At 40.7% G+C, this 14937-nt stretch overlaps 1 protein-coding gene across 1 annotated transcript in view; it reads right to left on the reverse strand.

The window, feature by feature from the left end:
* Nucleotides 1-6777, reverse strand: part of LOC121920535 — a 34676-nt gene extending 27899 nt beyond the window's left edge. The window contains exon 1 of the mRNA XM_042447668.1: nucleotides 6601-6777. Within this exon, the coding sequence (XP_042303602.1) occupies nucleotides 6601-6725 (125 nt within the window). The 5' untranslated portion in view covers nucleotides 6726-6777. The remainder of the gene's footprint in view (nucleotides 1-6600) is intronic.
* Nucleotides 6778-14937: the final 8160 nt, after the last annotated feature.

The raw sequence follows: 14937 nt of genomic DNA on the forward strand, positions 1-14937 counted from the left end.
AAACCTTATCTCTTTTGTGGGCTTCTTTTGATTTCTTATTTGGCTCCATCACCCCATCCTTATAGTTGCACCTTCAGTGCATCTTGCCTTTAAATAATAACTAGTGTTCGAAAAGATAAAAAATAGGGTTCAAAAGAATGTTTGTGCCAACTGCACTCATCCCTTCTCTGCAGTGGAATGATGCCCATATTGGGTGTCACCCCTCTTCTGGGGTGTCACCCAGTGTGGACCGCACCACTAAATCCCCTAGTGACCCCTTTGGGATAAGAGCTGACTGGCTGAAAATGCTTTTTTGGGGGGTGATGGCTAGTGTCAGAAGTAGTTACAGCCATGGAGTTCCATCTCTGTAGTTACATCTGATGATGCACGATCTTAGTTTTAATTTGTTTTTGTCCTACTACATGAGACTTTAAAGAGTCAATGAAGCCCAGTGTGGTGTAGTGGTTCACTGTGGGGCTAGAAATGGGCAGACACAGCATGAGTTCCTCAGCATAAAGCTAGCTGAGGTGGTCTCTGCACAGGCCAAAATGCCCCAGGAACATCCCAGAGTATCCCGACCCTAATGCTGCCCCGACCTCTCCCTTGTACCTGGGGGCCTCTGTTGTGATGCCAGGCGGCTGTTCAAATGTGCATCCCACTGTACCATCTGGTGCAGCCACCATTTGTTGCTTGCTTGTGAGATCAGAATGAGGTGCTCAGCATTGATCACATGGCTGGGTGCCTCCTTCTGACCTCAGTGTAAGCGACTCACATTGACTGTGGCTGTGCTGGGCAGCACAGTGGGATGCATTTTAAACAGCCACACATCCTCAGAATGAAGGGATTCTGGGAAGGACTGATGCAAATGGAGAGTTTTTAAATTCCCTTTTAAAAGGGTATACCCCAGGTTTGGTACTGAATAGGCCAGATGTTGTCTGGGCTGTTCACACTAGACTCGGGATTTGGGCCCTGAGTCATCCAGACTCCTTGCAAATAGGATGCAAGGAGCCCGGTTTATTTGGCTCATGCAGGCAGGGTATGGGAGACTTTGTAGGATAATCTCTGAATGATGTGTGTTTGTGTGTACGTGCTTTCAAGTCACCTGCTTACTTATGGCAACCCCATGAATTTCTAGGGTTTCTTAGCCAAGGAATACTCACAGGGGGTTTCACCACTTCTTTCCTCTGAAAAATAGCCTATAGCACTTGACATTCATTGCCAGTCTGCCATCCAAGAAACAACCTATTTTAAATCATCCCAGATTTGTTATTGATACTCAGATTTCTTATTGCCAGTCATGCCACCAGTACATACATACAAACTTCCTTTCTTCCTCTCTGAATGGAATCTATCTCATTAAAAGCTCACAGGGGGAGGGGATGATGAGTTACTAGGCTGTCTTGAGCTCCTTGAAGGAAGGATGAGCATAGAGATATGATAAGTGAGTAAGGGTTTTTACTGACCGGAACTTTGGGCTGGCATGAGGGAAGAGTTGGGGCATAGCATCCTCACGACACATGCCTGACTCCGCTCCCCCAGGGTGCCCTGATGCTGCTCTACATGGCGTGTGGCATCATGGCATGCCTCTGGTGCTGCATCCAGATAACACAGCGCCAAAGGAGCGCCATATAGTCACACTACAGTGGCTATGGTGCCCTTTTGAAGGCGCAAAAAGGAGCCGCTTTTTGTGGCTGCTTTTTGTGCCCTTGAAAGGCTGAATCAGGGCTGTGGCGTGAGGTTGCCACGGCCTCAGTCTGGCTAGGAAAGGGGCAGCTGGAGGCTGCCCCTTAGGGGTGGTCTGTTGAGCACTGAAGTTTTCTGAGGGAAAGTCTAAAATCCATTTTCTTTACTTTGGCCCGGTACAAACGGGTACTTTGTGGCATGGGGGCAGCAATTTTAAGATTTGGAAGCATGCAGCAACCACATGCTCCTGAACCCTAATACGTATGGGTGGCACCATCTTGACGCAGCACTGTCCATAGGGCGTGCGCATCCGTGACATGTCTTGTGTGATGCTTCCAAATGGTGCAGCGCACAAAACACGTCACCATGACACCCCAGGGTGCAAATGGCACCTTGGCGCATCACAGAAAGGAGCCCCATTTCGGAGCTCCTTTTTGGGGCAGATCGTTGTCACAGCCGTGCGGTTGCTGCAGCAATGATCTGGAGGAGAAAGGGACAGCCTCTGGCCATCCCTTTCTTCTAATCTGTACCGTGCCTTTATATATACTGGTCTAAATGAAATTGTTACTAGATTCTTTACAGTAGACCTATCAAATCAAAAGAACCTATATGAATACAGTTTTAAAAGTTTCTAATTATCCAGTGTGTTCACTTTGGCTGAGACTAAATTGGATTTAGACTATACAGTCCAAATGTTATCAAAGTTATTTCCTTCTATAGTTCTAATAGTCTCTTTTTGGGTCATTAAGGGGCTCGACAGATGGGCAGCTCCGTGCCGCCCCTCTTTATCCCGCATCATTACTGTAGCCACCAAATGGTGTGGCAATGATGTGCTGCCAGAAAGAAGCTGCCTAGAGTAGCTTCTTTTTTGTGGCGCCGTAAGCGCCAAATGGTGCTGCTTTGACGCCACTTCCTGCAAGCGACATGTGCACACTGTACGGTGCATGCATCATCATGGCGCCATCCATGTGGACGTCAGCAAGCCATGATGGCAGTGTCCACAAGGACTAGGGTTGCTGGGCATGTAAATGCTCAGCCTCATCTAGCCCTAGTTTGCTGAGAAGACGCTGCTAATCATCCATTGTACCAGGCCTAAATTAAAAGGAAACACCATCTTTTAGGACAATCCTTCTCCATGGAGCACCTCCACAGACTGAAATGCAATATTTCTATGCACTTAAAGTGTTAAATATGTTGAAGAGAGTAGCAGTGATAGGATTAAGTAGTTTTCAGCGGCCCAAAGGCTGCAATCCAAAGTCCCCTCAGTATAATGTAAATATCCATATGCAGAGACATGGTATGCCAGTCCTATGCAACCCCCATGCAAAATAGCAACATTGCACAACACAAGTCCAGGACTTGCACATTGTACCACTGTGTAATTTGAAACCACAGTGAGCAAATGCAATGCACTATTTGCAGTGGCAGTCCGTAATATTGGCGTATGTACAACCCCACTTCTTCTGCCATCAACAAAATATGTCTGTTATGTTATGGTGAATAATTCACCTAAGATGTGTTAGGTATGTCACTTACAGAATGCTGCCAATAGGTATTTCACTAAAAGAATGCTGTCCATTTTTCCCCATCTTCAGCTAACCTCTCTGAGATGTAAACTGATATTCTTTGGGATGTTTCCACCTCTTCTCTTGCCACAGTTTTAGTCCCTCTCTTCTATCAAAGGTGAAATCAACTTAGTTCAGGGTGACCAGATGTCATAACCACAAAGGATGACAAAGCATAATGAAATGTAGGACATTCAAGAAAAATGCAGGACATTACCAAATAAATGCAAAAAACACTAATAGTAATAAATAATAATAATAATAATAATAATAATAATAATAATTTAATCACCTTTCCTCATGTTACATATACTGCATTTTATTATGTACTCAACTGTATATTGCTGATAAACTTATCTCCATTAAAATGCCTTGTTGGCTTCCAACATACTTATAGAACTCTGAGCAAGACAAATGCTTTAAACTGTACCAACAAACCCTTGATTGAATCTACAGTGGTGCCTCGGGTTACGAAAGTAATTCGTTCCGCGGCCGCTTTCGTAACCCGAAAAGCCTTCGTAAGCCGAATTGCCATAGGTGCTAATGGGGAAAAGCTGCGATTCCGTGCGAAAAAGCCGGAAAAAGCACCAAAAGTTTTTTCGTAACCCGAAAAAACATTCATAACCCGAAACAATAATTCCCTATGGGATTTTTTCATATCCCGAAAATTTTGTAACCTGGGTATTTCGTATCCCGAGGTACCACTGTACTTTTAAATTATTGTTTTCACTCCCTCTTTTTCAACCCAGTAGCCTAAGCTCTACTCAAAAGTAAAGGCTGGCAAGCCACAGGGGAGGAGGAGGAGGAGGAGGAGGAAATAAGAATAGCTCCCTCTTTTTCACCTCAGGAGCCTGGGCTCTACAAAAAAGAAAAGGCTGAGAAGTCGAGGAGGAGGGGGGGGGGGGGGGGAGAATTGGTCCCACTTTCTCCCCATCCCAGCAGCCCCACAGCAGCCCTGAGTGAGTCAAACAGCTGGATTTGGGAACTATATATTGAAAATAAATAAAAAATGACTGAATATGGGCTCTATTAGTTTTGCAGCTACATGCCTCACTGAGCTGCAGTCAGCCCAACCGCCTGGCACGCCACCTGAGTAATTGCAAGTAGTTGCAAATACAATGGATCACATATTCTGTCAATTTTATTTTAATAAAAAGAAAATATATGATCATGCACCCATAGGTCACACCGCAAGCACAAAGGCAGTGCTGGGGAGGGGGGAATGGATGATTTCCCCAAAACTGAGGAGGGATGGTAAACACCCCTCTGCCAACCCGCTCTGCCATAGTCCCTCCCCTCCAGAATGATGCAACTCAGATCCCTTGTTCCCACTTGAACATACTTCAAAATCAATACTTTCAAAGAGAACCAGCAAAGAACTAGTGTCCGGAAAGAGTGGGTTTTTTTTTTTTTGGCATATGCCTCACTTCATTATGATTGAAGCCAATCTCAGTAGGATCAAAACTGGTTTCAAGTGGAAACGAGGCACATATAACTCAATCAGCAAATTGCTTTAAATCACAGTGGGAATGAGCCCTGAGAAGGACTTATCTTATCCCCCTATTTGCAGGGAGGACAGGCTATCAAGTAGATGAATTTGTGGAAGAGGAGCATCAAATGCGGTTTCAGTCAATGTATATCTTAATCATGCTCAAAAGGGAGGATATTTTGGAATTCTTGGACAGAAACTTGAATGATAGGACAAGTCCTGGAAAAGGAAGACATCTGGTCACCCTGACTTAGTTCACCTTTAGAGAATTTTCTTATCTTTAATGGAGCTCTTACAATACAAGCTTGTTGTTGTTGTTATTTTGTTTTTTTAGCTGTTGGTGTCTTTGCCCATGTTAGCTTTGCACACATGCACTTGCCATCACAGGTTAACCTCAGCTGTTGTAAATTATGGTTCTGCATCTCTTAAGTCAATGTTTTAAAATCTTCTACACCCAGAGAACTCTTGCCATATGAATTTGTCTGCTAAAGTTGGTTTTCAGACTCTGCATTGCCTGCTTTGGTGGCATAATCCTGGCTTAACTGCTGAGGAATTTGAGGAGAAAGTTCTAAGGCAGTGTTTCTCCAAGCAGTGGTCTGTGGACCGATGCCATTCTATGAGTGATGGCTGCAAGTCCACTGCAGGTTTCCAGGAAAGAAGGAAACCATCACAGTCAATGGGCACAAACATGGTGCTACTCCTCGATCCTTTGGGATAAAAACCCTGCCAGTTCCCAACATCAGACAGTTTAAGAAGCACATGTATGCTTTACACAGGGATCTGGCCTGTACTAATAGAAAGGGCTTCCTAGAACATACCCAATGCTTTCCAGGCAAATATGGCATATAGGGGGAAACTGGTAATTTGAATCAAACTCTATTTTGACAGCTTATCTGCTATAACAGTTTGCCCTTGGTTTCTGTTGGGATTTGTTTCCAGGGACCTCCCATGGATACCAAAATCTATGATAGCTCAAATCCCATTATTTACAATGGCATCATAAAATGGCATCCCTTATACAAAATGGCAAAATTAAGGTTTGCTTTTTGAATTTTTTTTTAAAAATTCAAGTTATGGAATGTTGAATCCATAGATACATAGCCTATGAATATAGAGGACAGATTGTGGTTTGAAAATGAATTACTGATTCAAGACAGACATTTAGCTATTGGGATGTTTCCACCTCTTCTCTTCCCACAGTTTTAGTCTCTCCCTTCTACCAAAGGTACTATGATGCTTGCCTAACCACATGAGAAACTTCACTGATAGCAGGTTTCCCAATCTCCATTTTGTAAGCTCATACTGGCAATTTCTTACTTTCAGTTAGTTTCAAAGCTGCTACAAGATCTCTTTACAACTGATTCTACACACTAACATGGCTATATCTTTGAACTATACCACTTAGCACAACGTCAGAGGTAAAAAAGGCGTGGGACAGACCGCCCCAAAAGGGCAGCCTGCCGGCAGCCTAATTCCCTCTGGAGGGAAGCTGCAGCTGCCAAACCGCATGGCTTCCCTCTGGAGGAAAAAGAACCTGGAAAAACCAGGTTCTTCTAGCGCTGCAGGGCAGACATCACGAGTGCGCCAATGGCACACTCATGACGTAAGTGCTGCGCGGTGCTGTGTGGATGCTGTATGGCACTTACGTCACAATGGCGGCACCCATGTACACAAGATACTGCAATTGTTACTCCTCTGCACTGTGCTAGGATTAGGGATGGTGCAAAAGGGTGGTCTGTACTGTGCCAAAATGCCCATTTCCCTCAAATGGATTTGTATACTATCCCACTGTTATGAAGGTAATCCTTGCTTTTCTCTTTCTTCTTATTTTCATCCTGTCCTTTGCCCAGTATAGACAAACACAAACACAAACAGCCTCTCTACCTATTTTCTGGGATTGCACTTGATTCTGATGACCCACTGGGATTATCATCACTAGCATCTGAGATAATTTCAATAGCTTCTGCTTGCTGTTCTTGACGTCGCCGCACAGAGCGTCTTCCATTCATTATGGAGAAGATGAAGTGAGTTCTGGTAGAAATCTGTTTGCTCTTCTCCTGTTCATACTATAATTACCAATACAAAAAACTGCATGCACAACAAAAGCTTTGTTTTCAATAGGCAACTGTCAGTGTGATATCCAGTCTCTCTTTCCAGTGCAGTCCTGCTCAACTGTCACCAAGTGATGTCATAACTGGAACTCTGTAGTGATAGAAATGTGGTAGCTTCATGACATCATAATAGAAATCTAGTTAGGTTTAGGGTATTTGAATTTGTTGTTCTGTGCCCTCAAATCCATGAGGGGGAAATTCTGGCAATTCTGGAATTCTTGCACCTCATGTTGGTTGGCAGCAATGTTTTTGCCAGTAGTCTAAAAAAATTGATCAGGAGGGTTTTACACTGAGTTATGCAGGGGAGGGAGACAGTACTTTGGAAGGCAGGAATTCATCAAGGGCTGGAGATAATAGTCAAACTGTTATAGAGAGAACAAGGCAAATAATGCAGAGACCCAGCAGTGGGAGAGAAAAAACTATACACAGATAGCTAGGAGGGAGAACATATGGTCTTAGATGTCTCTACACTAATGCACAGAGGATGGGAAATAAGCAAGATGAATTTGAACTCCTAGCACAACAAAGGAAGGGAATACACCACTGAAGGGAGGTGCTCAACCTGAGGAAAATGGAACAGAGAACAAAATAGGGGAAATGCAGCACAGAATAAGTAAAGGGGTAGTACAGAAATGCCTGGTTAATCTAAATGAATTTAAGTCTCTGGGACCAGATGATCTACATCCAAAGGTATTAAAAGAATTGGCAAATGTAATCTCAGAGCCATTGGCAATAATTTTTGAGAACTCTTTGAAAACAGGAGAAGTCCCAGCAGACTGGAGGAGGGCAAATGTTGTCCCCATCTTCAAAAAGGGAAAAAAAGAGGATCCCAACAATTATCATCCAGTTGTTAGTCTGACATCAATACCAGGAAAGATTCTGGAGCAGATCATTAAGCAGAGAGTCTGTGAACATTTAGAAAGCAATGCCATAATCAAAAAAAGTCAAAATAAGTTTCTCAAAAACACGTCATGACAGACTAATCTGATGTCCTTTTTTGATAAAATTACCTGCTTGGCAGATGAAGGGAGTGCTGTGGATATAATATATCTTGATTTCAGTAAGGCCTTTGACAAGGTCCCCCGTGATATTCTTGCAAACAAGCTAATAAAATGTGGCCTAGACAATGAAACTGTTACATGGATTTTTAATTGGCTGACTAGCCGAACCCAAAGGTGCTCAACAGTGGCACCTTTTCATCCTGGAGAGAAGTGACCAGTGGGGTCCCACAGTATTCTGTCCTAGGCCCAGTGCTATTCAACATCTTTATCAATTACTTGAATGAAAGATTAGAGGACATGGTTATCAAATTTGCAGATGACACCAAGTTAGGAGCAGTAGCTAATACCCCAGAGGACAGGATCAAAATTAAAAATAACCTGAATATTAGAAAGCTGGACCAAATTTTAGAAAATGAACTTCAACATGGAGAAATGTAAGGTACTGTATGTAGGCAGAAAAAATGAAATGCATAGATATAGGATGGGGGACACCTGGCTTAAGAAGACTACATGTGAAAGGAATCTAGGAGTTCTAGTAGACCACAAGTTGAACATGAATCAACAGTGCAATGTGGTTGCTGAAAGACCAATGTGATTTTAGGCTGCATCAATAGAAGTATAGTGTCTAGATCAAGGGAAGTAATAGTGCCACTCTATTCTGCCTTATGAATAACACAAAAATAAAGCAAACAGAAAGTGGACAAAAACAACATCTTTTTTGGGGGGAGGGGGTGTCATTTTGTCCACTTTCTGTTCACTTAATTTTTGCATTATTTCTGTTTGGGAGAAATGCACCAGAAAATTATCCTGCATTTTGCAGGTTTTTTTCTACTTCTAAAATCCAGTTTTTGAGCGGAATTCGTCTAGTGTGATAAGGTTCTAGGAGGAGGAATAAATGCTGGATCCAGATTTTGGGAGGACTTTGAGTAAACCATAGTTGCCTCTCAGTCAAGTAGTAGTCTCTGGGGTTTTTAAATATATATTTTCCATAGTGAGCAAGAGAAGATGATAAAAAAACCAACACTTTCCTTGGCTTAACACTGAACAGTCCAAACACTGCAGTTAGTAATGGCTCTATGTAGATTAGAATTTCCACTTCTCAATAACTTGGCAAAAAAAATTGAGGAGGAAAAGGGCAGCAAAGGTTTCCCCACAAAACAGCAAAACATTAGAGATAAGAAAAGAAAACTTTATTTTTCAGATAAAATGAAGGAGGCTCCAATGCATAACAAAGCTAGGATGATTGTGATCACTTATTTCCCTTTTTCTAAATGGTCACTGTTCTAATCTGGAGCACATTTTAGCTTTGCACAGAGGTATGAATCACTTGCATTTGACACGTGATTGATTTCATTGATTCATTAATTCATTCACTTTCCTAAGTGGCTATTTTCTGCCCCCCAGTTCACTTCCCCCACAGAAGAAGGAACTGGCAAAATCACCCCTGAGTATTCCTTGCCTAAGAAAACCCTATAAAATTCATGGGGTCACTGTATGTCGACAGGCGACTTGAAGGCACACACTCACACACCATAAGCCCATACATGGATCAAGTAAGCATAACATTTTGTGTGTCCAAAGAGTTTAGATGTAATGAAGAAAGGCTTAAACCACAAGAAGATTTTGTTTTAAAGCATAACGCCAGAGGGATGTCAATGGATTGGCCACATAAGAAGACCACAAGAAGACCATATCAGCATAAAAGTAAAGAAGAAAAATACTAGTTTTTATACATTTAACCATCAGGCCAGAATCAGTAGAGATGCTTCCTTTCCCCACTAGAGGTCAGTGACAGCTTGTGCATTGAACACATCCCCACAGAGAAGCTGTACTTTTGCTGTCTTCCATTTGCTAAAAGCAGCATCATTGATACAGTATCTTCCTTATCTCCTCCTGTTGAGCCCTGTTGTTAAAGTCATATAGCCATGCTCAACAGTTTGTCCAGCAAACCTGAAAGATAACTATTAGTCCAGTGTAGCTGACTAATTTTTTATACGTATCTCTGGGCACAGTTTTCCTAAAATTCCCCATGATCAATGACTAAGCCTTTTTAAAGGTTATTATAACACAAACTATTACCATATGCTAATAATTTATAAAGAAAATGGACATCATTGACTAGAGTGTCATCTGCACAGCAGAATTAATGCAGTTTGACACTACTTTAACTGCTAGGGCTCAGTGCTATGGAATTCTGGGATTTGTAGTTTTGAGAGATATTTAGCCTTGTCTATCAGAGAGCTCTGGTGCCACAACAAACTATAAAGTCCAGGATTCCATAGGATGGAGCCATGACAGTTAAAGCAGTATCAAACTGTATTATCTCCACAGTGTAGTTGAAGCCTTGGACCACCTTTCTGAACCATAAATGTATTTATTAAGTGCCAAACGTTTTTTTAAAAATGGAGAAACACAATGGAATTTGTCCTCAATAATTTAGCATCCAATGTGTGACTGGAGGGGGGGGGGCGCATTTAAAAATTAATTCTGAAATATTAAATGCAGTTCTACTTTGAAAGACAAATATATGTCATAAATACTCCTTCTTTCTCAATACTGATACCTCATAAACATTTTTTAAAAATTAACGATAACATTTATGAAAGAATGTACAAGCTTCTTTTTTTTAAAAAGCCTAAATGTACATTATTGTCCTGTATTTCAAGCTTCAGGATATAGAAATGCTCATTTAGATCATGTCACTCGGAATGCACAAAGAACGGCCACAGTTATACAAAATTATTTGTATACCAAAGGATTACAGTTTATTCCAGGTGCAATTCAATTCTTTGTGGCCAAAGTACGGGCTCAACTGCTGTATGGGGCCCAACTAGGCCCTTACAGTAATGTAACTGCCCTTGAAAGAATTCAAACAAAGTTTTTGAGGAGCATATTCCAGATTGCTTGCTGTGTCTCAGACACTGCATTACGAAAGGAAGCAGGGATTAGCAAAATTGATTCTAGCCTGTGGATAAAAATCTCCACTTATTGGTTAAAACTAAATAATAACCTTGGTGGACTGTCCCAGCTAATTTTGGCAGATAACTACAAATCCTCTTGGGAAACAGCTATTCATAAGAAATTGAACCTTCTTGGACTCTCTAGGGATACCATCCTAAAGTTGGGATTAGATCAAGTCAAACTGATCGTAAGGCAAAGGATTCTGGATATCGAAGGTCAAACTGAAATTGCCGCCTTTTCTAATTATATATTGGTAAATAATCATATGGTGGTATCGCGTCCAGCTTCTTATTTATATTATGTTACAGTGCCCAAATTTAGGAGAGCTTTGTCATTAGCTCGGCTTAATGTCCTTCCAACAGCAGCATTAGAAGGAAAATATAGAAAAATACCTTATGAATCTCGACTCTGTTCTTGCGATACTGGAGCTATAGAAACCACTGCTCATGTTCTTCTCTACTGTCAATTCTATAAGGACATTCGTCATCAGCTGATTACTCCTCTTATAACTAAATATCCTGGACATTCTGATACTTTTTATTTACATTATTTGCTGGATAATCAGAAGTGATGTACTTAAGGTAGCAAAATTTTCTTATACCATGTGTAAAAGATGTTCCCAACTGGCTGATAGCAATTGATGATAGTCGGTGAAGTTTGATCTGATTTTGCCCTTTTCGCCTTCTGACTTTTGTTCCAATAATTGTACTGTTTTGATCACGCTATTATCTTAGTATTTATGTTTTTATTATATTTTATACTGGTCAATGACCGAATAAACTATTGATTGAAACATTATTGTCCAGTATCAGAGTAATCAAGAGAAAACCACGTAGGAAAGTACGAAAATAACAAAGCAGTTGAATTAGCATCTGTCAGTAGCAAACAGTTATGAATGCAGTAAATTCATGTTTATTAATTGTTGAAATCCAATTTGGTTTTTGGATGCATATTCCTTTCATTCTTTGTTATCTAGAAAGATGCTTTGAAGGATATATGGGCTTCCATTTAATTTTAAAAACAAATAAAACTAATGAGATGGGTGAAGGATGGAAGTGTTTCAGGAAACCTTTGTGTTCTTTCATTGATTATGAAATTCATCTGCATAAATGAGTGAGTTTCAGGCATAAGGGTCTTGCAACAAACATTTAAAGGGGTTTACTACTTTCTCCTGCTTCTGTCCTTGATGTCCACTAGGATTTTGGATTTAGGAACGGAAAAAGTGACTGATCTTTGCAGGTCTTTATTTTCTGCTGTATTTGTGTGAAATTGTGTCCCCTAGCCAAAATAAACAACTCCTTTATCCTTTAATCACTCCTTTAACTTTTAACAAAAAAAGTCATTGGAAGAGTGAATAAAGTGTATGTGTTGATGGAGGTGAAAGAAAAGAAAAATGTGGATAAGTGACAGTCTGACTTGAAGAGGCTGTAAGATGAGATCCTATGCTTTGGGACAGCCTTCCCCAACCTGATAATTCCATACAATCTGCACTCCCACCAATCCTATTATGGGATTTGTTGTCCATTTGGGGGGAAATTCTGATTTGGAGGAAGATAACTTTAAAAGGACCAAAAAAAAAAAAAAAAAAAAAAAAAAGGGGGGGGGGGAGAGCTCATTTGAAGGAGCCAGTAATAAGATGTGCTCCCCTAAGGTTAACAATGTCATCTTCATGCCATTCTCAGTAAACCTCATGGCCGGTCCCAACACTAATGGATCAACTAAGTTGTCAATGAACGACAGCTCACTGAATTAAATGAAATGATTTCAACTATTAATATTCATGACAGTGAAATAATTCTAAAACTGTTCAGAAACTTCAGCGTGTCCAGAATGCTGTGGCCAAAATACTGTCCAAGGCCAGTTGTAGGGAGAGTATAAATCCCTTGTTAAAACAATGTCACTGGCTACTGGTGAGTTATCAAGTGCAATTCAAAGTGCTAGTTATGACCTATACAGCTGTATATGGCTAATGTCCAGGCTATCTGAAATAATTTCATTTCTCCCTATATGAACCTGCCAGATGCCTAAGATCTTCAGGGGGAAAGCTTTCTTTCAGTTCAGACACCATCACAGGCTTGCCCAATGAAGACATGACATCTTATTGTATGGTGTATGTTTTTAATGGTTTTATATTTTAACTTAGTATTTTTAATGATTTTGTATTTTTAACTTGTTCCATTTCTAATGTTTAAAATTATCAAATTAATTTTCAGATACATCATTCCAAGCTCTAATATTGTACAATTGATTGTGTATCTGCCAGCGTGCTTGCTTATTGACCCAGTGTGTGATGGAGAAAGCAGAATGGCTGTTATTGCAATCCCAGTGAATAAAGTGGTGCATAGACAGCAATGACATATGGTTACACATCATCTAAGAATACGAAACTCATAGCTACAGTCTCATTCACCAGTTCCAACTAGAGTAGACCTAGTCAACCAACTGTGAAATGTTGAGTCAATATATAAATAAACCCAGCTGATTCATTGGCCTGTCTGTAACAGGCCATTGATGGGTCTATCAGGATTAAAGCAGGAATTAAACCCCTGTGAGATGGTTACATTTGTGGAGCTTATGCAGCTGTGAAATGAATATATCCATTGCACAATGATCCCAAACACTTACACATGTGTATGCTACCAAGATTTTGGCCAGTATTAAATCAATATGAAACCTATTAGCATCCCACAGGAGACATGGCAGTGGCTAGTCCTCAGGTCTGCCACTCCTTCTAGATTTGATGAATTAAACAAAGTACAACAATTGGCATCAATGTGTTCAAATTTCCCCAGCTTCTACCCAACTCCAGTTGATGCTGCCTGTGTGTATGTGTGCTGCATACACACATATAAAAACCACATGCAATGACATCCCACACATTTCATCTTTATCCAAACATTATTGAGGAGATGGTTCTGTAGTAGCTACATGCCTCCATTAGGCTTTCAGAGTTGGACAAATATGAACTTGCAAGGAGCAAGCATACTTTAGTGAAAACGATGTTTCCTATCAAATGCTGCCTCAGAGTGTAGTGGAGTCTCCTCCTTTGGATATTTTTAAACAGATTCTAGGTGGTCATATGTCTGGAGTGTATTTGATTGTGTAGTCTCTTCCAGTTCTATGAAATGAGAAGGCCTTATTGCCTGAACTGACCCTGCATAAATATCGTAGAACTTTACTGCACCAGGAAAAAGCTTGAAGATTAGCCTACTCCCTCAAATGGCGAATTCCATAATTTATACATGAAAGTAATTTCAGCCCAAAGCTATGTAACTGGTGATTCATAGCATCATGAAACAAAAAAAATGGGACTGAAAGACAGCTTTTTCCAAGCAATTCAAGGAGTTGAAGGTGTGAGGAAAGAGTGGGACAAAAGGCTAACACCAACACTGTGTCTGCTAAACTACAGTGTAAGTAGACTACAGACTTGTCAGATATCTACAGGCTTGTCAGATTTGCCTTCTTGTTTGGCTTTGCCTTTTAGGCATGCCAAGGGCAGCTGTAAAATTTAGCATTTAAAGCTATTTTTTTTTCAAAAAAAGAAAAGAGAATCCAGGATATTGAACATTTCAATATCTTATATCAGTGACTGGAGGTAAGCATTGGGAGTCAGAGGTAAGAAACGAGGTTTCTCTGTGAAGTGCTGAGCAAAGACTGATTATCTTGAGCTGTGAACAGGGAAGTGCTAATGTTTTGCTTCAGTCTGACCAGAGCTATCAGCAGGGATTTTCTCTGCATGGTACTGGAAAGAGAAGGGACAGATTGCAACAGATGCTTTTGGGACACATTACTGTAGAGACGTAACAATCTGTTTCTTTTTCATTGAGCTTCTCAGAACCATGCATTATTGTTCTGTCCAAGTTCCAGAATGGATTGTAAAACTTTTTTTTTACCCTCCTGATATGAAAGTGTGTGCATGTGTTATGTGTACTCTTCTTTGTGTGTATATATATAAACCCATATAGGTGATTAAAAAGCAAGCCAACACTACTTCTCCCAAGTTTCTCCTGGAACCCAGAAAGAATGCAGTTAATCACTAAAGCTGTGTACACACACACACACACACACACACACACACACACACACTGAAGCAATTAACCAAAAGAATACAAAAAGATAAAAGGAGTAAAACATTAAGTTTCCACCTT

Source organism: Sceloporus undulatus, chromosome 2, assembly GCF_019175285.1.
Source record: "Sceloporus undulatus isolate JIND9_A2432 ecotype Alabama chromosome 2, SceUnd_v1.1, whole genome shotgun sequence".
Classification (NCBI taxonomy): Eukaryota; Metazoa; Chordata; class Lepidosauria; order Squamata; family Phrynosomatidae; genus Sceloporus; species Sceloporus undulatus.